The 17,825-nt window shown below is 33.8% G+C and overlaps 2 protein-coding genes across 4 annotated transcripts; both read left to right on the top strand.

The window, feature by feature from the left end:
• Positions 1–249: 249 nt before the first annotated feature.
• On the top strand, positions 250–12,219 carry LOC114874138. Of its 2 annotated transcripts, none has more exons than XR_003789054.2 (16): positions 250–442; positions 2,795–3,011; positions 3,223–3,336; positions 3,483–3,977; positions 4,107–8,175; positions 8,339–8,405; positions 8,536–8,607; positions 9,471–9,660; positions 9,725–9,841; positions 9,917–10,093; positions 10,171–10,338; positions 10,414–10,509; positions 10,591–10,633; positions 10,709–10,821; positions 10,913–11,114; positions 11,820–12,219. XR_003789054.2 is itself a non-coding variant. In XM_029183128.2 (16 exons), exons 2-16 carry the CDS (start codon positions 2,874–2,876, stop codon positions 11,836–11,838), a joined length of 6,009 nt encoding a protein of 2,002 aa, XP_029038961.2. In that variant the 5' UTR covers positions 250–442; positions 2,795–2,873; the 3' UTR covers positions 11,839–12,219. The 2 variants fall into 2 exon arrangements, 1 of the variants encoding a protein (XP_029038961.2); XM_029183128.2 differs by having other exon boundaries at positions 10,913–11,043.
• Positions 12,220–12,685: 466 nt separating this feature from the next.
• Positions 12,686–16,172, top strand: LOC114873739 (signal recognition particle receptor subunit alpha homolog). Of its 2 annotated transcripts, XM_029182385.2 has the most exons (8): positions 12,686–12,925; positions 13,118–13,487; positions 13,911–13,952; positions 14,180–14,321; positions 14,394–14,532; positions 14,617–15,149; positions 15,228–15,642; positions 15,715–16,172. In XM_029182385.2, the coding sequence occupies exons 1-8, from the start codon at positions 12,809–12,811 to the stop codon at positions 15,838–15,840; spliced, it is 1,884 nt and encodes a 627-aa protein (XP_029038218.1). In that variant the 5' UTR covers positions 12,686–12,808; the 3' UTR covers positions 15,841–16,172. The 2 variants fall into 2 exon arrangements, with proteins under 2 accessions (XP_029038218.1, XP_029038225.1); XM_029182392.2 differs by lacking the exon at positions 13,911–13,952.
• The last annotated feature ends 1,653 nt before the right edge of the window (positions 16,173–17,825 follow it).

Here is a 17,825-nt window from a genome sequence, read left to right as displayed (position 1 = left end):
GCATATGAAAAATAGTGAAAAGTCATTGCAAATTTTATCATGCAGTATTTTTACATTTACAGAAAATAATTTAAATGATTACGTATCACAAATCTTTATGTACTGAGTTTTAATAACATTAATTATATATTCCATTAAGTCCATTGCATTCGACGTAATTACATAATGACCTAGAAATAATCATAAATTTAAACTCCTTCTTGAATTATTAATTTAAATAGACCGCTCCAATCGGGCGTTTAAATCTAGGGACATTTTTCTCTGTTTAGTGTCTAGAAATTTAATTGACCCACCGTTTCCAGTCGCCATAAGTTTCAATAGTTCCGAGTTCCGACGGTTTCGACATTTTTGTGTTAATTCTTCGTAGTTATCGTGTAATTAAATACGATTTTTGTGAATTTTACATCGACCAAAAGTGTCACTGCTTCGCGGACATCCAGTCGTGAGTATTATTTATCAATATTGTTTATTTATAATGTAACTTATCTTCGTTCTTACACCCTTATAAAGATGTTAAAAACAATAAGTTGTTCACAACTTATTACATGTTGAATGACACAATACATTTGTGTAAATATAACCATAAAATTTCTGTTATATTTGCCGAATTATGGTTAATATATTGTCGGAAACAATAGTTTGCGGAATTAAGATTTATACGTCGTTAACGATCATGGCGATCTCATAAATGTGTTTGTCTCAGCATACTAAACTTACCGAATCTTTATATTTTATCAAGGTGTTTTAAAGTTCTTTGAAACTTTTCGGATACATTTAAGGAATAATATCTTGATCCATGGTTTTCTGTGTTTATTATACTTTATGTTGAACAAATCAATGCATTTTACTTGACCCAGTTTGGCATTTCATAGCTCACTGCATTGAGCATTTTCTTCTTTTAAATATGTCTCATAGCACTACATTTTTGTGCATTATTTATAGACTGTACAATGAAGAAATATGTAAAACACAGATTACAATTTTATTCCTAAGTCACAATAGGAATTGATACATTTAGTTACTACTTAGGTTAATTGCAGTTGCAACTTTCATGTATGTTTTGAAATACATCTCTAACTTTATAATTAACAGAATATATTTTACATAAATAACTACACATTTTCACAATTTTTTGCAAGGTATATTACATGGTAACATTATTTATACATTTAAGATATTTGTATACTTTAGCGGCTATAAGCTTATCAGTTATGCATTATTTCTTACCAAATAGGTACAACATTTCTTTTTAAAATTTTTTATAAGTCTGCTGTAACATTGTTATGTTTGTGAATATTAAATAAATTCTTATACTTCTTAGTTTTAATTTTAAGAAACTTTTGTTTGCTGTAGTGGAAGAAGGAAACATCAAAATTCATTGGATTCTGATATTTATTTATAATTTTGGAAGAAGGATTTATATATGTATCTAGTTTAATATTGATTGTAAATCTTTTTTCTAAAAGTATGCGTTAACAGTCCATTAATCTTTGTTTCCTTCATGCAAAGGCAAATAAAAGTTGATCAGTTTTATTCTTCCTCTTCTGTAATAAGTATAAAACAAAGTGATATATTTTGTATATATACAAGTTATTCTTTTATGTTTTATAATTTCAAATGTTTCTATGCTGTTTTTTATTTTATAGTTTCTTGTATAACATATGTTTGTACTATTTTAATTTTTTATATTTGGTAATTAACCCCTTAACGCTCACGCCCGTGACTATCACGGGCACAACAAACCCGATCGCCTCTTAGCGGTTTGTTTTGTTTAGCCGCTGATAATTATGGATCTGCTTCATGGTGTTTTATACTAAAGTACCGCAGTTCACCAGAGTCCATAACTGCGAAAAGACCAGTTTTCGTTCTTCGCGCATCTCCAGTGCGCATCTTCGCCCTGATTGGCGGTACTCCCAAACGAAATGGAAAGCGATTAGCAGAGAGCTCGCTGCGTTCCCCCACCATCTTCCAACCTGCGCGTCGCAGTTATGGACTCTGGTGAACTGCGGTATACAAATGTACATCTTATTTTACGGTTTATTCATTGTATATTCAATAAATAAACAAAGTTAAGACCCCGAGATTTTGCCGTTAATATTTATTCGTTTTTTTATTTTTCGAGCGACCAGAAAACAGTATACGCCTTTCTCAATTTTCTTTTTATAATTTTTAAATTTGTTTGTATTATTATTATTTTACAAAAATGAATTCGATACTCATTAGCCATAACATAAATGAATTCGATAAGTCATCAAATCCGTTGGTTCTAAGAAGCGTAAAGCGAAACGATTTCCAACATAAACATTCTCTTGAAATCTCGTGCGTGTTGGCCGGGATCCGTCCTCAGTTCAAACGCAGCCTCGATGAATAAAGCATCCTGAGTTTGAATATTATCAATGCATAAAATATGTTACGATATACCAAGAATATGAATTTATGCAAAAAACAATTTGCGCATTTTTGGACGGTAAATTTCAGAAAAATTTGAGCGTTAAGGAGTTAAACATGCAATATATTTGCATAAGGAAATTGATTAAGCATTTAATCTGTCATATTTGTATGTTTATAATTATTGTGAATATTAATGAGTAAACTTGTAAATCTAAGGACATTTATGTAATATTATTCTTACTTATTTATCAAGCAATTTATTCTCTACTTGTGCAACTTGCAGATATTTTTATGAACTTTTGTACTATGTAAGAAAATAAAATAAATGAATAGGGATACTTATTTTAATGTATGTACATGTGTGGCAGTAATTCTATAATAGTTTTCTTTAAATATAAAATAGCGTCCAAACGGACTGCGGCCCTTAAAACAATTTGGAATGCTCTAGCAAACCATTTGCTAGAGTGAGAGAGAATTTAAAAATGCAAAATTGGAACCAATGGCAATTGTCAGCTGGTGCTGTTGCCACTCCAATGCCACAACCACCAGTTGGTTATGCTACACCAGGAGCAGATCCTATGGCTATGATGCAAGCTTACATGCAGTATTATAATCAACCAGTAAGTATTATATTAAAAATTCTATTAAAATGATTAGTCATAGTCATAACTTTGAACAGCTAATCCTTAGATACTCTGAGTTGTATTCATTTCAATTAAAAAAAAAAAAATTACAGTATGTTAATGGTTCATTTATTGGAATCTAACTACATGGAAAATTTATCCAAATATAAATAATACATATACTACATATATTTTTTTTGTTTGTTAGGCACCTAGTGGATATACAGCAGAACAATGGGCTGCAGCTCAGCAACAAAACTGGGCTCAGTGGCAACAATGGCAACAACAATATCAGCAGTGGCAAGCACAATATGGGGAGAAGGTATATAAGAAACTAATGTATTATAAAATTATGTACATATAAATTATTCATATGAAAATTCTAAATGCAATAAAACTGAAGCAGAGATGATTTTTTAAACTATTACATTCATTTATGTTTTTTCATTGCTTCAATTCTTGTTTCAGTATCAGGAAACAATGAAGCACATATCAGCACAGAACTTGAACTTAGCTAGTCAGGTGCCACAGTTACCAGTTGTGCAACCTCCGCCACCTCTTCCAAAAGAGGATGCAAAACCACCATTGCCTCCAACCACAATGAATACGTATCAGTTTACAAGCATGCCTCCACCCCATCAAAACAATCTTCCATTATTCCCTGTTAAACAAAATGCAAATACCTCGGTGCAGCAGGGAAACGTTCAAAATTGTCCTCAGAATCCTCCTTTACCTCCAAATCAACCTCCATTACCTCCTGACAGTAGTAATAATAGTAAAGAGAATAATAATGTAATTGGTAAACGTAGTAGTAACGCCATTAGTGAATCTCCTAGTGCTAAGAAATTGAAAGTTGAAGACGAAGAACTAACTGAGGCCGAGAAAACATTTGACGCCCAGTTTAAACAGTGGGAGGAACAGTTTAATAAGTGGAAACAGCAAAATGCTAATCATCCAGACAAGGTAAGTAATGTTACTATTATTATTGTAGATCAGTTAGAAGCAACGAAACGTGTTAATTGATATTCCTGTAAGTGAAGTAGTGTTAACTTTAATTTTTGCAAAAAAAAACGAGATATCATTTTATTATAGACCCAATACAAGCAATACGAAGCGAAATGGACATCCTGGCGAGAGAAGCTTATTGAACGACGCGAGCAGATGCGTAGGAAACGCGAACAACAAAAGCAAGTTACTGCTAAGGCAGAAGTCGAAAAGAATAAAAGTTTGCCGGGTGATGATAAAATAATGAACATTCTGTCGAGTACGGAGAATCAGGGATTGATTAATAATTTGTTAGGCATTGGGAAAACTCTTGGTTTAACTGGAAAGCAAAATGCTAACGTACCTCCACCGCCACCTCCACCACCAGCTACCGAAACCACAGCGTCTAACGTTCAAACAACTATGACGTCCTCGTCCCAAGCAACTTCGCAATCAGTACCTCAGTTATCAGTCATGAACATGATGAATTCATCACCTTGGAATTCTCAGCAATGGACGCCACAGTACAACACAAACGTATCAAATTTTCCTAATTTTCAGTCAATGTCTGGCGTATCCCAAGTACCATTTAATGGCCCGCCAACTCAGATGCCTCCACCAAATTTTACACAGCCACCACCAAACTTTTCAAGCGTACCAAACTTCTCGCAGCCGCCTCCAAGTTTTGCTAATAACGATTCCAGACAGAATCAAAATGCACGACCCTCGGTTCCACCAAATATACAAGGAAGACCTCCTCCGTTTGGCCCAAATAATAATAGCGGTCCAGATGGAAGTCATTTGCACAACGAACGTCCAGGTCAAGGTGGTCCCATAAATAATTTCGAATCAGTAAGTCATCCAAATAATTTTAATGATTCTAATCGAGAAAAAGACGGAGTACCATTAGAACGTTTTGCTCGAGATGGTGTCGCTGATCAACCGAGTAGTCAGTTTAGATCCAATGATATGTACGGTCAACGGAATGAAAATTATAAATTAAACGATGATCGGGGGTCCGAAAGTGATCAGTTTAGAAGGGAGGATAGAAATTATCAAGACTTTGGTGGCAATCAGTTCAATCAGCACAAAATGAATTTCAATAACGATAGATTTGGTGCTGGAAATGATCGTTTTGGATCTGGTAACAACAGATTTGGCCCAGGAAACGATAGATTCGGACCTGGAAATGATCGATTTGGTTCAGGAAATGATCGATTCGGGTCTGGAGACAATAGATTCACTGGTAACGATCGATTCGGTCCAGGAATGGATAGAATGGTACAAGGAAACGAACCTGTTAACGATCGTTTCGGTTCAAACAATGAACCACCATATGGACCAGGGGGTGATAGATTTAATAGAAATAACTTGGATCGTTTCGATCAAAAGGATCTAGGCGACAGGCGCGATGGCTTCCCAGTTGCTCCACGTAATTTCAATAGAAATAATCAATTTGAACCATCGGATAAGTTTGCTCCAGAACTGAAGAAACTTATGGAAAAACGAAGAGCAGCTATAGATGTATTTAAACCGAGTTTTCTTGATTCTGATAAGAACAGTAGTGTTGGATCTTTGAGTGAAAGTTTTAAGAAGATTACCGGTGAGTCACCGTTTATGAAAACTTCTTCCAATAATAATTTTGGACCTCGTGGGTCTTCCAATTTCGGGCCAAGCGGGCCTGGTAATTTCCGAATGCCTGGGGACTTTAAACCTCCAGTAAACGCAGACTTTGGGCCCCGATGTCCTACAGGAATTGGACGTAACAATTCCTTCGAACTGCGAGATGGAGGAACTGCTCCGTTTAGAGGACCTACTTCCAGCCCACAGCAAGAGTTTATAATTACCGAACCTAGGCCAGAAATGAATAAAGAGAATAAAAATGAATCTGTTACTGGGGTGGAGCAGCCAGTAGTAATCTTAAACGATCAGAATGCTGATAGCGTTCAGAAAGATAGTTCTGAAGGTTATCCAGTACAAAATGAGATACCATTATTAGAGAAACCACCCTGGATCGATGCCCAGCTTCCTGAAAATACTTCATTGCAAAAGGATAAAAGAGATGATAATTTGCCTACAAATTACAATCCCTCAGAGCATATCCCTCAGGATACTCAGAATGCAATCAATAAATCGACAGAAGGTAAACAAGAATTATCTGGTAGTGATAATAAAAAAATAGAAGCATTACCTTTCATGGGAGAGAATGATCCGAAACCTGAAGATTTGAACATGGAGCCACCACCAGAGTTACCAAATTTGGGACCTGTCTCGGATACCAACGAAGTGGCTGATCCTATGCGAGGAACGAATGAACCGTATGATGTAAAAGAGTCTTCCTTAAAACCTTTTCCAAATAATCCAGAATGCTTTGAACCTAGAGAAACTTTTGATTCTGCACTCGGTCCAAGAGGAATGCAGTTCAGACCAAATACACCTTTTACTGGCCCTAGAGGTTCTACCGACAACAGATTTCCTGCGTTTGAGCCTAGAGGTCCAAATTCATTTCCATTTAATCCTCCGGCATTAAACCCTTACCCATTAGGTCCTCGAGGTCTCAACGATGGACAGTTTGGTCCAAGAGGTCCTAACGACACGCAGTTTGGTCAAAGGGGTGTCAATGATGGATTATTTGGGCCTAGAGGTCCTAACGATGGTCCATTTGGCCCTAGAGGTCCTAGTGGATCATTTGGACCAAGAGGCTCTACCGAAAATCAATTTGGGCCAAGAGGGCCTAATAATGGACAGTTTGGACCTAGAGGTTCTAACAATGGACAATTTGGCCCTAGGTATGACAGTCAGTTCGGACTAAGAAGATCTAACGATGGACAGTTTGCTCCTAGGGGACCAATCGATGGACAGCTTGGACCTCAAGGACCTAATAATAGACAATTTGGTCCTGGTAGGCAAAACGACGCACCTTTTGATAACTCTGGACAATTTACTCCTAGAGTACCATCTGAAACTCATAGATTTCCAGGACCCAATGATAGACTGTTCGGTTCAAGGCGCAACGAAGGACCCTATCAACGAAGTCCAAATGGTGCAAAGGGAACCAACAATGGACAGTTTTCCAATATGTCTGACGTGTATGGGTCTCAGAATTCCAATGATGCGTACTTTGGATCACGAGGTCCAATGGATGGGCCAAATGATAACAGACAATGCGATATCAGAGGAATTGGGGAATTCAGATCAAAAGGGCCGGTTGATAATAATTCTTGTCCTAAACTTAGAGAGAGTTCAGAGGCAGCTGGTTCTAACGTTCGTGGCGATGGATATGAGGCTGCTAATCAAATGCGGATAGAACAGAACATATCACAAGGACAATTCGATACTGATGATATGTCGAATCCAGGTTGGAGGAAATCGTATCCTAAGAACAGTTTTGGTGATACTGATCAAAGATCTAGACGAAATTTTGGTTTCATCGACAAACCTTTGCTTGCTCAAAATGAAACATTTAATCAAGATACTATAAGTAATGTAGAAAGACGTTCTCCGCTAAATGTAAATAAATCTAGCATACCTGATAGATCAGAAAAGAGTATGGCTGATTTAACAGCGGGAGATTATAAAAGTGGGTACGGGGAATCGTCGTCAGGATCTGATTATACAAAGTTTGGTGGTCCTAGTATGTTCATGAAACGATCAATAGATAATAGACAGTCTCAAGTCAGGTGTCCAGCTGTTAAAGAATTTTGCATAGAAAAACAGTTTAATTATAATCATGGCGGTGCGACAACTGAGAAGAAATTCATTGAACATATACCTGCTAAAGTAATCGATTATGCCCATACAACTCGTTCAAAGATTCAAGATCACTTAACTCCTGTGCAATGTTTCGACTATGGACATGGTAATTTAAAACCATCGGTGCCTGATCATGAGGTGTATCCGAAGAAAGATTTCAGAAATTGGGAGGAGAATGAACAAAATTTGAAAGAGTACACGGAAAAGATAAGGAGGTACGAATATTATGCGGAGAAAACAGATTCTAGACGTTCCAGGAATTATAATAAAAAAAGGAATAGCGAGGACTTGTATGACGAGAGAAAACCTGAACGAGAACGTAGAGAAAAGGAAGATAATAAAGGAAAAGGAAAAGTGGATAGGATATTTGATCATATGTCTGACAAAGATCAAGATATTCGATATGAAAAGAATAGCAATAAAGGTAATTTAACGTTAAATATTATATATATGTATGTAATTTTTGTATTACATAATATTATAGCATACCTGTTATAAATTTTGAAATTTAATAAAAAATTCATGTATATTCAATTATTGAATGACATAAATGACTTTAATTTTATTCTTATTTTCTTCCACTGTAGAAAGAACACGGGAAAAATGTGAAACTTCTCACAAAGAGAATAAAGAGAATGACAAAGATGAAGACAGGTATAGTAGAATAAATATTTCATTTTATAAATTTGTATTTAAGCATATATGTACATAAGGAAAATAAATTTATCTTGGATATTATTAATATGAAAATCAATTTCGTTTGAAAACATGTAACTTTCTTTAGATCAAAAGGAAATAAAAACTGGCAGGAGAACACAAGCAAGAACATCATAGATACAAAGCCACCAGATACCAGGTATGTTATATTGGTTATTAAATACATCTTAAGTATTTAGTCTTTGAGAAACTGTAAAATAAATGGTTTTACAATTTTTATGTTCTATCTATTTATAAATTTAACATTTATGATAAAAATTACACTTTATTGTTGTAAATTTACACTATGCCTATAGACTGCTAAAATGCAGTTGAAAGATACTAGTTTTATTATGTTTTTCTATATTGTGTCATTATTTTTGACGCATAAAATATTTTCGAAAACCGCTGGTTTTCTTTATTTACAGTATGGAATACATATATTTATGCGACTATATTGAGATATTATATACTCAAAGCCATGAAACATTTATTTTCATGTATGCTACTAATTTAAATATAAGCTACGCAAACGATGACTATTTTTGGAATTGTTGTAATTAAGTTTAAATAATCTAGATATTAATGCTTATTGAATATGGAAATATCAATTATTTTCTATATTATAGGTATTGATATACAATAATCTAAATTGGATTAAATACATGAAATGCCTAATAGCATGATACAAATATATGTTTGTGCTGTACAAACATGTTTCATGTTGTTTAATCTCTTTGTCTTAACAAATAAGTTATATGAAGATGCTCAGGTTTCCAATTGTTGCTATTTTTAATAATAGCTTTTGAAACTTTCTACTGTTCCTCATGTTTATAGTACACGTTTAAAATTTTTGAATGTCTCAACTATATTATTGATAAATATTTTAAATATAAGTACATTTATCACTTGTATGTATTAATTGTTATATATTTACGATCATTATATTTTATTTTATATTGCATTAAAAAGACCACTCTATTTTACAAGAATTTCGTAATCAAATAATCTTATACGTTATAGTGTTACAGATCCTCAGCACAATGTATTGGAATCTGCACAAAAGACTTTGGAATTGGCAAAAACACCAAATTGTACTATGGTTGATGATTTACTGTGTCCTCCAGGTCGCCAGAACAGACCACCGAAAATAGCTATTATTTTAAGAGGTCCACCAGGAAGTGGAAAATCATTTGTAGCAAAACTTATTAAGGTAAAATAATATTTTATATAAATTATTTAACAGATACTACATTGAAAATATGTTTTTGTTACAGGATAAAGAAGTTGAACAAGGAGGTTCTGCACCAAGAATTTTAAGTCTTGATGATTATTTCTTGGTTGAAAAGGAGATAGAATCTACGGATGATAATGGAAAAAAGATTACGATTAAGGTAAATTAAACAAATTTTAAATCATATATATGTGATCTAATTCTTCCTAAATCTAATTCTCTTTTATCAATTTAGGAGATGGTTTATGAATACGAAGAAGCAATGGAGCAAAGCTACATTACATCACTTGTTAAAGCATTTAAAAAGAATATCACTGATGGTTTCTTCAACTTCATAATATTAGATTGTATTAACGAAAAAATATCTGATTACGAAGAAATGTGGAGTTTTGCTAAAACTAAAGGTTTTAAGGTAAGTTTTCTGTAATCTCAATACATGAATAAATGAAAATAATTTTTTTAATATTTGTCTTTAACATTTTTTTACAGGTATATGTATGCGAAATGGAAATGGATTTACAAATCTGTTTAAAAAGAAATATTCATAATCGTACAGAAGATGAAATAAACAGGATTATAGATTATTTCGAACCAACACCAAGTTATCATCAAAAATTAGATGTTAATTCAATGTTGCAAGAACAAGCGATCGAAGAAGTATGTTCTTTAAATAAATTGTATATTTATTTTTGTAATAAAATTCACATTGACGTGTATTATATTATCTAATAGGTTCACATGGAGGATAGTGAAGAAACACAGGAGAGATCTTCTGAGCAACACAATGAAGATAGTCAGGATAGTCAAGATGATATTCAAGATGTGACTGTAATATTTAGTTATGATTTATGTTTAATATAGGTGCAACAAATTCAAATACTAAACCTTCATACTATTAATCATTTCTAGGGTGTAAGTAAATGGGAACGCATGGAAGCAGAGGATAAATTAGGTTAGTTTTTATTTCCTTTATAAAACGATTTTGTTTTATAATGAATTGATTTTTAAAAAAGAATTTTTAATATAGATCGTTTGGATGGACTTGCAAAGAAGAAAAATGAGGGAAAAGTGCAGACAATGAAAGATTTTCTTCAAGTTCCTGATTATTATAACATGGAAGATACCTCCGGTAAAAAACGCGTAAGTACGCTTTTCATTGGTCTTTATATATTTAAGGATTATTAATAAATGGTTTCTAGAAATTCATAGCGTATGTTATTGTATTAAATAGGTAAGATGGGCGGATTTAGAAGAAAGGAAAGAACAAGAGAAAATGCGAGCTGTAGGATTTGTAGTTGGTCACACGAATTGGGATCGTATGATGGATCCTACAAAAGGAGGAAGCGCTTTAACACGCACAAAGTATATATGATTTAATTTTACTTCTAAATTAACTAGGAAAAATTAGAAGTAAAACTAATATTACTTTGCTCGTAAGTTCTAGTCTATAAATTCATACAACTACTTAAAGGGAAGCTATAAAAACACTATTTCTTTTTCTATTTTTATAAATTGAAAGAAAGATTAACGATTTTTTGTTAAGAAATGTAAAGTGTGCGTGAAAGTAATATTATCAAAAGCCTATGTAAATAGTTACATTAGATGTTAATAGAAAGAGTGTTTCTTTTTACAGTATTATGATATATAAAGACTGCTCTTTTTGTTTAAGAGACTGTAACTAAATGTTACAAAATTTATTACAAGTTTGTTAACATTATAGTTCTATGGAAAAAGTATTCTAATTTCAAATGTTTTACAATTTTTTGAATTGTTACGTTAGCAATAATGTTGAGCAATTTAGTTAGAAGAATATAACACTAGCGTTATATTTCCATTATTGTAATTATACAATATATGTATATGTGTTCTGAAACCATTTCTTTTAAATGAAATTTTGAAACTTTGATTTAATAAAAATGGTTAAGATGAATTCATAGACTTATAAGTCTATAAGTGAATTTTCTCATAGTGTGTTACGTGTATTTTTTATAAATTTATGTAAAAGAAATCTGTTTGATATACTTATTTAGTTGACAAATCTTCATTTTCCTTTTAATTTTCTTAAAGTATAATAATTAATTAAAAACGCTTTCTAAACGTTATTGAGTTTAATATCTTAATAATCGTTATTATTGCAGGTTTTTCTCGCTATCGTAATGATAGTCATGTTTTTATTCAACTACAGTAGTGCAAAAATGTGAGTAAAAAAGGCGTCTACAACTTTCAGACTTCGTGATACAACATACGATTTTAATATAGTCTTGTATCCATTTCACACAAAGCATCAAAATCGTGTTAACTTATGTAAAACATTGTAATTATTGTATATAACTTAGGAGATTGTTCCATTATACATTTTTATATGTAGTTTGTGCATAATGTATTAGAATTACAGCTTAAGTATACACTGCCTGTTGAGGGTTCTGTTATTAAAAAATTAAAGTATATTCATCATTCAGTTCAAGAGAAGAATTATTGTATGGATACAATAAGAAAATAATAAATTGTAGAAAACTGTTTGATATTTTATACTTCTAATTTTGGTATACATTTATTTCTGATTGCAAATTTAAAAACCTGCTAAATCGAGTATTATATTTAGTAATGAAAATGATGTATGATTTTAATTTTACTCTTAACAAAAATATATTTCAAATGATAGTGAAAATAAGTATGAAAGAAGAAGTGGAAATTGTTCTCTTTTTCAAGAGATGCCATCGTTAATGGTCAATATTGTTTAATTATGTACTTATACATATAGCTATCGTAGCATACACGTATCATTTAGGTGTATGCGAAAGGTGACGTAGTATAGCATGCCGTTAGTTGATAGGGTTGATAGCATGCGATAATTGAGGTGGCGCTTAAATCAGTTTCTGTTCGGCCTAATTTTCGATGAAACGTTGACTGTTTTACCGACGCAGAATTCGAAGTTCGGCCCCCACCTAGCATTACCTTAACGTTTCGTTTCAATGTGCAGCTGCCTTAAAATCGTATCTTGTAGTTTTTATTCAAAGGTTTCTTGCAGTGTCTGACGTGTACAAAAATTAAATTGCACGATCACGAATAGGTTAGATCATAATATTGGATAATAAACATTTTTCTGTTATTAAAGAATCGTTTAATCATGCTCGATTTATTTACAATATTCAGTAAGGGTGGAATTGTGCTTTGGTGCTTCCAAAGTACCTCACAAATGTTTGCTCCTAGTGTTAATGCATTAATTAGAAGTGTCATATTGCAAGTAAGTGTTCCTGTCAAGGTTTCGTATTTTTTTGCAATTTTAATATCCATATGGAATACTATTAAAGATATGATTTTCGTGTTAAATTGGAAAATTAAATACCACAGATATTTCTCGTATACAATAATTTATCCATATAATAATTAATTATTGTCACGATGACATTTTTAATTACGTTTTTTTCTTTTACAGGAACGTACAGGAAATCATACATTTGAATACGATTCATTACGATTACAATACAAACTTGATAATGAGTTTGAATTAGTGTTTGTTGTTGCATATCAAAAGATATTACAATTGTCTTATATAGACAAGTTTCTAAATGATATTCATTTGGAATTTAGAGATAGATTTAAAAATGAATTGGAGAAATCCCAATGGTTTTATAATTACGAATTTAACAAAAATTATGAACATGTACTTGCTATGGCTGAACAATGGGCACGGACTCAGGCTAAGATACCTAAACAAATGCGTACGTTTGATGAAAGTCTAAAATCAAAAAAGACTGTTGCTAGTATGATAGAAAGAAAAGATGACAAAGATAATAAAAAACAGGGTATGTAGTGAATGTAACTTAAAAGTTTTATTTTAAATAGTACTTTTATTTATTTTAAGCACTTTGCATTCAATAAACTTATGATATTACTAATTTCTTCATTTTGTAGCTCAGTCCTTGTATATCTCTATTTCTTATGTTATTCTTTTTATATGGGGGAATTCAAAATAGTTTGGGTATCATTTTTACATATGAATAATTGAATTATTTGAAGTTAAATGTTTCAGAGATTGATACTTATTTATTAATGTAGTTGTACAATTTTTTGGTGGTTTTATTTGTTTTTGAGTGCCAAGTATTATAAGCTGTTAATATTTGTTTAGGATTTAATATAGAATCACAAGCAATTTTCATTTAGGTAGTAATATGTCCTTTCCAATGTGGGTATCACTAACAGGAAATGGGGATCTTCTTCGCTTCTAGGTAAAAGGAAGAAGGGAGTTAATACTAATAAAGATGTTCAATGTAAGTGGTTTTAAATTTTACACACTGTACTCTGTGTACAAGTTATATATTACAGCCAGAAATGAATAATATTAACAGTGCCTGCTATTAACAGTTCCTCTGTCATGTCCTTATTTTATCTTATAACATAGGTTCAATATTCAACAAGACATTAATTAAAATTAAAACAACGATTGAGTTTTATATTATTTCATAAATATTAATATAACTTCTATATGATTCTGTAGTGGAAGTTCAAGAGGTTCCAAAACAGGAGCTGCCAAATAACCAAACGAATCATAATGGAGAAATAAATGAGGAGATTTTAATTGCAAACCGCGTGAGATTGGCTCAGAAATTAAATAATCAAAAGAAAAAAGTTGATAAGCCGTAAGTTCATTAAATTCAAAATTAAATGAATGTATTCCACGTGTATACTATACTTATTCTCAATTACTGTAGGAAGAGTCAGAAGCCTGAAAAGGCTGGTAAAAAACCCCGTGTGTGGGAATTAGGTGGGACCACCAAGGATCTTGCTACTTTAGAACGCACCAAAGATAAACCGGAAGAAAGTGGTGATTATGTACCAGCTGATACAACAGTAAATTTATCCTATACAAATGATAAATTCACATCCTTAACCATGGACTTACTGTCATCGCTAATATTTTTATTCTTTTTACAGTTGGTGGGTCAGATGAAAGGTAGTATTCGTGATATAGAAATCGAAAGCGAATCTGAAGATGAATCTGATCAAGAAATCGAGAATTCCAAACCTCAAGTACAAAAGAAAACAAACAGTATGTTCTCAATGTTCAAAAGTTTGGTTGGTAATAAGAGTTTGAAGCACGAAGATATGGCTCCAGTTCTGGATAAATTAAAGGATCACTTGATTGGAAAAAATGTAGCTGCGGAAATTGCTCAAAAACTATGCGATTCTGTTGGTGTAAAGCTGGAAGGAAAGGTACTGGGTACATTCGACAGTGTATCGAGTACTGTTAAGGCGACGCTAACAGACTCGTTAGTGCAAATATTGTCTCCGAAGAGACGAGTTGATATTCTTCGTGATGCAATGGAAGCTAAAAAAAGCAATAGGCCTTACGTTATGACCTTTTGCGGTGTCAATGGAGTTGGAAAATCGACCAATTTGGCGAAGATTTGTTTCTGGCTGATAGAAAACAACTTCCGCGTGCTTATTGCCGCATGTGATACATTCAGGTACTTAGAGCTATTTTCTTTTAATATTGGGGCCATCGTATACATATATATTTGAATACATTTTACATTTCGTTTCAGAGCTGGCGCAGTTGAGCAATTGAGAACTCATATGCGACATTTAAATGCTCTTCATCCGCCAGAGAAACACGGAAATCAGTCTATGGTTCAGTTATACGAAAAAGGGTATGGAAAGGATGCTGCTGGTATCGCCATGGAAGCGATTCGTTTTGCCAGGGATTCAAGATTCGACGTAGTTTTAGTGGACACCGCTGGTCGAATGCAAGACAATGAACCGTTGATGAGAGCCTTAGCTAAGTTGATCAAAGTGAACGAGCCGGATTTAGTACTTTTCGTCGGCGAAGCTCTTGTTGGAAACGAAGCTGTTGATCAATTAGTAAAATTCAATCAAGCATTAGCCGATCATAGTCAATCCACCAATCCTCATATCATTGATGGAATCGTGTTAACTAAATTTGATACAATCGATGATAAGGTAAATAAAATGCATTAGCACGATATAAGAAACATGATACGAAATGTAATCGTTGTTAATATTCTTTTTTAGGTAGGCGCAGCGATTTCTATGACATACATTACTGGACAACCAATTGTTTTTGTTGGTACAGGACAAACTTATACAGATTTAAAATCATTAAACGCAAAGGCAGTAGTACATGCGCTGATGAAATAATTGTTGAATTTATTGCATAAAAGATTCTTGAATGGATTGTTACTGATAAATTCAGGGGATAATAATAATAATTATCATTACAATAATTATTATAATTACATACAAAAGAAATTTAGCAAGAATAATATATTATTGTATCTAAATAAGTATTCTTCTTAATATCTCAACAATTATAACTTAGTGATTATGTTACGCTAAACGATTCGATAAATACTGCTGTAAGATTCTTAGAAACGCTGGCGTACTTTTAAATCGGTTTATGTTACAAGTGATTTATTGTACAAATTTATAGAAAGTTTTCTAAAAAATACAAACAATGGAATAAAAGGCAATACATTATACTTCCATTATATCTTAACTAGTTCGGGAAATTGATCAGAAATTCGACTTGACCGATAACCTGATGCACCGGGGTCCTTGACACCCCAGAATGTAATTCTGGCGGTATGTAGAGCGTAATTCATGCTTCGGGGTCTCTAATACCCCAGTGATATCAGGTCGGTATACAGAGAGCGCTGCTAATGCCCCGGGGTCCTTAACACCCCAGAATGAAATTCTGGCGGTATGTAGAGAGCGTCATTGGTGCTTCGGGGTCCTTAACACCCCAGTAATACCAAGTCGGTATACAGAGAGCCCTACAGATGCACCGGGGTTCTTGACACCCCAGACTGAAATTCTGGCGGTATGTAGAAAGCGTCATTGGTGCTTCGGGGTCCCTAACACCCCGGTGATACCAAGTCGGTATACAGAGCTCTACTGATGCACCGGGGTCCTTGACACCCCAGAATGAAATTCTAGCGGTACGTAGAGAGCATCACTGGTGCTTCGGGGTCCCTAACACCCCGGTGATATCAGTTCGGTATGTAGAGAGCGCCAACGGATGCACCGGGGTTCTTGACACCCCGATGATGTTATTTTCTGTGTTCGTTTAATTTGTTGTATTTATCTTTTTAAATTATTGAATAAACTTATTAGAAGGATGAACGTGTTGATTTTATTACTTCTAAGTGCCTCGACTGTAATTTTATCCTCCTATTTATTATTTTACCCCTAATTTGAGGACCTCACGGGGCTCAACCCTCCATCCCTTATATGCGTGGATTTCTTACATATCGGCATCCTTCACATCTCTGTAATCCTCACATTTCTGCCTCCCTTTAATGCATCTATGTTTTAGACCCCCTCTATCTCTTACCATCCCTGTATCCCTTACATTACTCTTACACCCCTGTATCCCTTACATTACTCTTACACCCCTGTATCCCTTACATTACTCTTACACCCCTATATCCCTTACATTACTCTTACACCCCTGTATCCCTTACATTACTCTTACACCCCTATATCCCTTACATCACGACATCCCTTACATCTCTTCATCCCTTACATCTCTTCATCCCTTACATCTCTTCATCTCTTACATCCCTTCATCCCTTACATTCCTGCATTCTTTTCATCCCTATATTCCTTACATCTCTTCATCCCTTACATCTCCGCAACCCTTACATCTCAGCAAACCAGAACTAAATACTCGTTGCCGAATCAGCGCCCTCTGGTTTCAGAAAAAGGAACTAAATCATACTAAAATTTTGGCCCTCTGGCGGCAAAAATGCGAACTAAATCTTCGATGTCGAATCAGCGCCATCTGGTTTCAGAAAAAGGAACTAAATCATGCTAAAATTTTGGCCCTCTGGCGGCAAAAATGCGAACTAAATTTTCGATGTCGAGTCAGCGCCATCTGGTTTCAGAAAAAGGAACTAAATCATGCTAAAATTTTGGCCCTCTGGCGGCAAAAATGTGAACTAAATTTTCGAGGTCGAGTCAGCGCCATCTGGTTTCAGAAAAAGGAACTAAATCAGGCTCCAATTTTGGCCCTCTGGCGGCAAAAATGTGAACTAAATTTTCGATGTCGAATCAGCGCCATCTGGTTTCAGAAAAAGGAACTAAATCATACCAAAATTTTGGCCCTCTGGCGGCAAAAATGT

The sequence above is a fragment of the Osmia bicornis genome, chromosome 7 (assembly GCF_907164935.1).
Source record: "Osmia bicornis bicornis chromosome 7, iOsmBic2.1, whole genome shotgun sequence".
Lineage (NCBI taxonomy): Eukaryota > Metazoa > Arthropoda > Insecta > Hymenoptera > Megachilidae > Osmia > Osmia bicornis.
Note: the sequence above shows the minus strand (reverse complement) of the source record. Positions and strands in the feature narration are given on the sequence as shown.